Source organism: Rhipicephalus sanguineus, chromosome 1 (genome assembly GCF_013339695.2).
Source record: "Rhipicephalus sanguineus isolate Rsan-2018 chromosome 1, BIME_Rsan_1.4, whole genome shotgun sequence".
Lineage (NCBI taxonomy): Eukaryota > Metazoa > Arthropoda > Arachnida > Ixodida > Ixodidae > Rhipicephalus > Rhipicephalus sanguineus.
Window position 1 is genome coordinate 210,032,235 of NC_051176.1, and position 6,000 is coordinate 210,038,234.

A 6,000-nucleotide genomic window follows, 5' to 3' on the forward strand; every position below is an offset into this window, starting at 1 on the left:
TTCATTGGTTCAGAATCAGCGTGCCGTTCACGCTTCTGAATACAATAGTATTTAATGAAACCTAATTTCTGCCTGACAGGTTAGCTTGGGCTTTTTTTTTTTTTGCTCGTCAGCAGAATGCACAGAAATGCACAAACATCACACAAATTCAAAATTAAAAGTATTCATTCGTCATTATCGCATTACAAATTAAAAAGGAAAGAAAGAAAGGAAAACGATGAGGCACATAAAAATTTCGTACACAGTTCTGTGACCTTGCCATGTCAAACACCAAATTTCAGTAAAGTAGACATCAAGAGAAGTTAACAATGGCACCCGAAGTAGTCGTTCTTATAACATCTGAGCTCTTTCCCGGCAAAGAGGTAGGTCTTTCCGGATCCTGCGAGACTTGGCAGCGTTCGTGCGTTCCCCTCATCGCCTACAACCACACGCCGACCCCCAGCTGCTCTGTCGTTGTCGATGGCGTTGAACGTTCGACTGTTTTTACAATTGGCATTATCGCATAAGTGCCTTCTGAAGTACAAAAAGAAATTGGCTTCAGTAGTTCATCTCAAACTTCGGCCTCCCACATGTGCAAGTTATCAAACAGAAAAAGTGACCTCTTTACTTGCAGCAGCAAATGTACAGTTTATCTTATTACTGGTTTATTTTTATTGCTGGAGCGAATGAGCGTTTTCAACACCCGCACCACAAAAAAAGCAATTTCCAACTCCGTTTCCAATATAACACCGACTTTTAAATTTCTGTGTGCCTTCTTCCCCTCGCACACCTTATTCCTGCAATGTTTATTACATTGAACATTCGGAAACGGCATCGCTTTTTTCCTCTCACTGAAAGCATGGATCCAGAAGAAACCTCCGTCCTACAATTCGATATTCCCTGCGGCGCGCCTAACATGCGCAATTGAAATTTCCCGTGCGCAAGTGACATTTCTTCTTGCTTCGCCTGAAACATGCGTTACTTCTGGTTACTTTCAACTTGATACAGTCGGGAGAGTCTCAACGACGTAGAGGTGAATGTCATAAAACTTAAAACCTTATATTATAAATTTAGTTAGTTGCCCCAACTATTTAATTGTCCCACAAACCTGTCACATTACCCACGCTTCTATAACAGTCCTTTGTTGCCTTGATACATTTGTAGGTGACAGTTGCAGTGGGCGTTTGCAACGTACAATTCGCAGAAGACATTTTCTGTCACCATTATAGTAACTTCGCTGAAAATAAAAAAAAAAAGATATATGAGGCAAGAAGCGCAGTACTACACCACTATTATCCGCAAGCAGAATACAGAAACCTATGACTGTCTGTCAGGTCATTTGAGAATCCTACTACACTACAAGGTAAATTAGTGTCTGGGATGTCCGGATGTACAGGTCGTGCGACTAACTATATCCGGTGTGACCGACAATGCTTACAGGCTAAAATTATATCTCGTTTAGCTTCTCTACGTCAGTAGTGCATTACCCCTTCAATGCTTAAAAACAGGATTTCATTGTTTCTCTTCGAATAACGTTTATGCTCAGAGGAATAAAATTTGGAGGTACCTGCCGAAAGCATCTCGAGCCATCCTGTATATGCAGCTTTCGCAACCAAATGGACATGAGTGACTCAATTGTCCCCAGATGCCAGTTATCCCGATATTAGTGCTGCCCCTCATAGAGCACGTCAAACACTCTTCCACGCGGAACGCCGAAGAGCGCCTGTGTCCGTTAAATATTTCTTTGTTTTTCTCTCTTTCCCTCGATATCACTTTTCAGCCGAACGGGCATTGTTTCGTTAGCATGCAGAGAGATATCTGTGGATGCGCCCTTTACCCCGAGGTTTCCTCATTTGCAGGCACACCCGAAGAGCGGGGCCTGGCCGCCGGAGGCCATCACGGCAACGTCGGAGGCAGTGGCGGTGCCACGGACTCCACCAAGGACTGCTACGACTTGCCCTTCCTTCGGGCGCGTCTGGCGAACGCCGCTTTCTCGTACCTGCCCATCAGCCCGACCTACAGCAATGCCGCCCTGTTGCAGCGGATCACACCTAAGTTTGTGCGCTCCCTCTCGCGGAGATCCAATAAGGCAGCCAGCGAGGCCTGATACACCGGCGTCAACGTAGCCAGGCTCAAGAAGCGCCGTCGTTCTCACCCTCCAGTGCTTGCACCCTCGTTACGCGCCTTGTGCAACCGGAGCGCGCACACCTGGCCTCGGCCCCTAGCTGCTATCAGGCGTGCCTCCCAATACACGGGCCTTCGAGATCAAATCGGCGCGCCACGAACCTCGCTTGCAACTACTGACGAGTACTTGCGCACAACCGCCGCGGAGAGGGTGATGAACGCTGCAAAGATACAAATGCGAAGGACAAAATTCCAGCAAAGTGCCACATGATCAAGTGAAAGAACGGCCAGTGAACGGCATTCGCACATCGCAATAAGTGTGTATATAAATGCATTTATGAAATCGGGAAATATTTTTCGCCGGCAGTTTAGTGCAATTCTGACGTTGGGACTGTCTTTCAGATGCTTCGAAGGGGGGCTTCGTGAGCAGTCAAACAATGACGCGCCTGGTAAATCCAATTTGATGTGCACACATACAGCGAGACCCGCGGTACGGTACATGCGTAGAAGCCGCGCAATTCTTCACAATATTGCGTACTTGGCAATCTTATGTATTGCAGTCACAGCGCCGTTTGCCATTCTTCAACCATACACGTCTTGATCTTTGACCCATGCATTATTGGGAAACTCCCATAGCTGAAATCTTCCCGGCTGGCAGCGTTACCACACCACACTGCCAGTCCGGCTTTCGTTTCTGTTTGACGACTTGTACACAATATTGAAGTCATTGACTCCGGCAAAAATCTCGTTATTTTACCAATACCAGTGCACGGTTTATATAGACTTTGCCGAGTTGGTGCATTACTCACAGCCTCACACAACGCATGTTATTTCCTTTCGTGCCTACCATTCTGTGTTAGATCTCGTTTGGTGTTTTAACACTGTCGCATAATGAGATGAGAATAAGCATGAAGATGATTTTAAAAAAGAGCCTTGCAAACGTCGAATCAAGCTAGTTACACCTAAGGTCAAATGGCGTGATCTATACCACCTTTATCTACTTGCTTTGGGCATGTAACAATTTCTTTTTTTCAATTTGGAACTACAGGACCCTCTGCAAATGAAAGCTTAATCTAGTTCAGACTTCAAGCATTCGTTGTCATCTGTCTAAAAGAGAGCAAGGAGCAGTAAAATAAATGTGACATTTTCAATGAAAGTAGCCCTGCATCTTCATGTTTCTCTTAGGTTTGTTAACCTGAAAGAAAGAAAGTAAGAAAGAAAGAAAGAAAGAAAGAAAGAAAGAAAGAAAGAAAGAAAGAAAGAAAGAAAGAAAGAAAGAACGAACACTTCTGATCTTTCTGCTTTTTTTCTAGCTGTTTTTTTTTCTCTCACTTTTTCTCTGCAGACAGCGCATGACGCTAAATGGAGTTTTGCAGCGTAAGCTGTTATGCGCTAGCAACAACATCCAATTTTGGTGGCGATGTCCGTCGCCGCCGGTGTGCGTCGCAGCTATCGCGCGCAATGACAAAAAAAATAACGACAAAAAACTGGTTTCAAGCCGGAATCAAACCCAGGCCTTCACCACGGCAGTCAAGTACTCTACCAGAGCCACGCCAGACCCCATACAGTCGCCATGTCGCGTGAGGAGTTACGTTTAGAGATATAATATTGCGTGTCAGTAACGTGGGATGGCACCATGGACGTGACACCACGTGGTTCACGTTTGGAGTGGGTGGTTTAAAGCTGCCCACCAATTACAAGAGGCTCAATCATAATTCATCATCATCAGACACAGCATCAACAAAGTGTGCAGCTGCGTATGCGCACACATTTCCTTACTCACGCACTGTGGTTGTTTCGCTACCTCGAAAGATGATGGGGATTTATGGCGTAGTGGGTACTTCGCAATCCGCCTTTTTTACGATGCCCCGGCGCATGCGCCCTTCTTCTAGCAAAAGAGTCGCGAAACGTATCTTTATCTCGGAGGCTTTGCTTCTGGCAATACCGGTTGTCCCGGTCCCTATCAAAGCCCTACAAGAACGGCAGAGGGCAGCACAGGAAAATGAAAGAGGCGGATTGTACTTGTAACACAGTTGCGAAAGGAGTTTACCCTAAGTGAGTTTACAACGTGCTCCAAAGCCGCTCCACCAGCTTCTGCTGCGACTGTGCGGCGTGTTCCGCGCAGGCCTGGCGCCCTATTAAGAAAATTACTCAGAAGGATAGTAATTAAGTAATGTTTTATTTTTACGAAACTATAGTAGCCGATGTGTTTTGTTAATGTATATATACCCTAGTTAAGTGAATGTATGTTTGTAGCAAAAGCAAGTCATGCCGATACCTATCCAAACGTTACCCTAAAAGGGTTGAAAAGGAGTTGTTAGTAAGGTTAATGAAGTCGGGTATCTTCACGTTCTGGTATCTCCAGACAGAGGCGTTGGATTAGATTTCGTTTCCCACTCTGAATGTTTTGTTGGCAAGTATCGCTTAGTACGTCCCTAACCAACTACGGTTACAAAAACTTCGCGAAGCTCAAGCGTCCCCCTTCAAGAGTAGAACGCGATAGCGTAATCGGGCCCCGTGCGCATCGCCTTCTCAATTGGTAGCCTGGTTTCGGTTCAGGGTGCAGGCCTTAATCGTGCCGTAAGGAAACGAACGACTGTGCGCGTAACATTGGCCGTTTCAAACTATCCTAGAATGCCTACTGCAAGTACGGTTGTTGAGTGCCCACTGCGCCATAATTCTTCCTTTTGTGAATCACTGCACGTCCGTTAGGCGACACGCGAACCTTCGCAGCCGCTGACTTTGTTGATGTTTTTGCAGCTGATGATGATTAAATATGTCTCAACGCTTTGTAATGGGTGGGCCTTTAAAACACCCACTCGTTGCGCAATTCACATGTTTTGACGCCTGGCGCGATTCTACGCTTCTGCCACGCAATATTACATGCGTTAGGGAGACTCCTTCCATTACATGACATTCATATACTGTTCTTTTTTTCTTCTGAAGCAGTTTCAAGCAACGGCGTAGCTCTGTGACAGAACAAATGCTTGCCACGCAGACGGCCTGGCTTCGATTCCCACTCGAGCCCAAGATTTTTATTATTTATTTTATTTGCGTCTTTCTCAATATTTCGGTCATGGACAACATTATGATTTTTCGATCACAACCAATGACGCCGACACCGACGCCGAAATTTCTGCGACACGAGCTCTTTAACGCTATCGCGTTTTAAAATATATCTGCGGTATATACAATATTATTAAGGTAAGTTAACGCCAGAGCAATGGAGCGCAACTTGAAACCACTAATTATAGCTTATGACATGCTACAAAATATAGTTACAAATGTGCAGGGATGCATTTGAAGTTAAAGAGCACCAGACGGTTCCAATATCCGGAGCCCTCCACTACGGCATACCCCATAATCATATCGTGGTCTTGACACGTAAATATTATTATTATTATTATTATTATTATTATTATTATTATTATTATTATTATTATTATTATTCGAGCCGTTTTTACTACAGGCTGTTTCATATAAAAAGCACCAAGTATTAAAAAATTAAGCATAAGCGCTACGCGCCTCTAATTAGCCCAGTATTGTTCTGAGCCGTATAGAGCATGTCAGAATATTTTTCCAATCCGCAAAGCTCGGCAATTAACAAAGATTGCTTAATGAACTTTTTAAATAGTAACTCTAGAGAAAAATCTTGAATACAAAAGTTGTAGCGTTTGTTCAGAAACATCGAATTTTTCAATCTATGGTAAGATAACTCCACTGCTCAATTTTTTTCCGGCCTTTCCTTAAAGCGCGCAATTTTTTTTTAAATACCACGTGACTGCCGTCTAATGCGGGGCGCTTTTAGTGCCCTCAAATGTAAGTTGAACGAATTATCAACGGCTGCTCCGCACACGAAGGTCGATTGAGCAGGTGACTTATGGACGCTGAATGATG

At 44.5% G+C, this 6,000-nt stretch overlaps 1 protein-coding gene across 1 annotated transcript in view; it reads left to right on the top strand.

Annotated features, from left to right (window-relative positions):
* Window positions 1-2,865, top strand: part of LOC119406503 (solute carrier family 23 member 1) — a 101,790-nt gene extending 98,925 nt beyond the window's left edge. Inside the window, exon 13 of the mRNA XM_037673250.2 lies at window positions 1,839-2,865. Within this exon, the coding sequence (XP_037529178.1) occupies window positions 1,839-2,086 (248 nt within the window). The 3' untranslated portion in view covers window positions 2,087-2,865. The remainder of the gene's footprint in view (window positions 1-1,838) is intronic.
* Window positions 2,866-6,000: the final 3,135 nt, after the last annotated feature.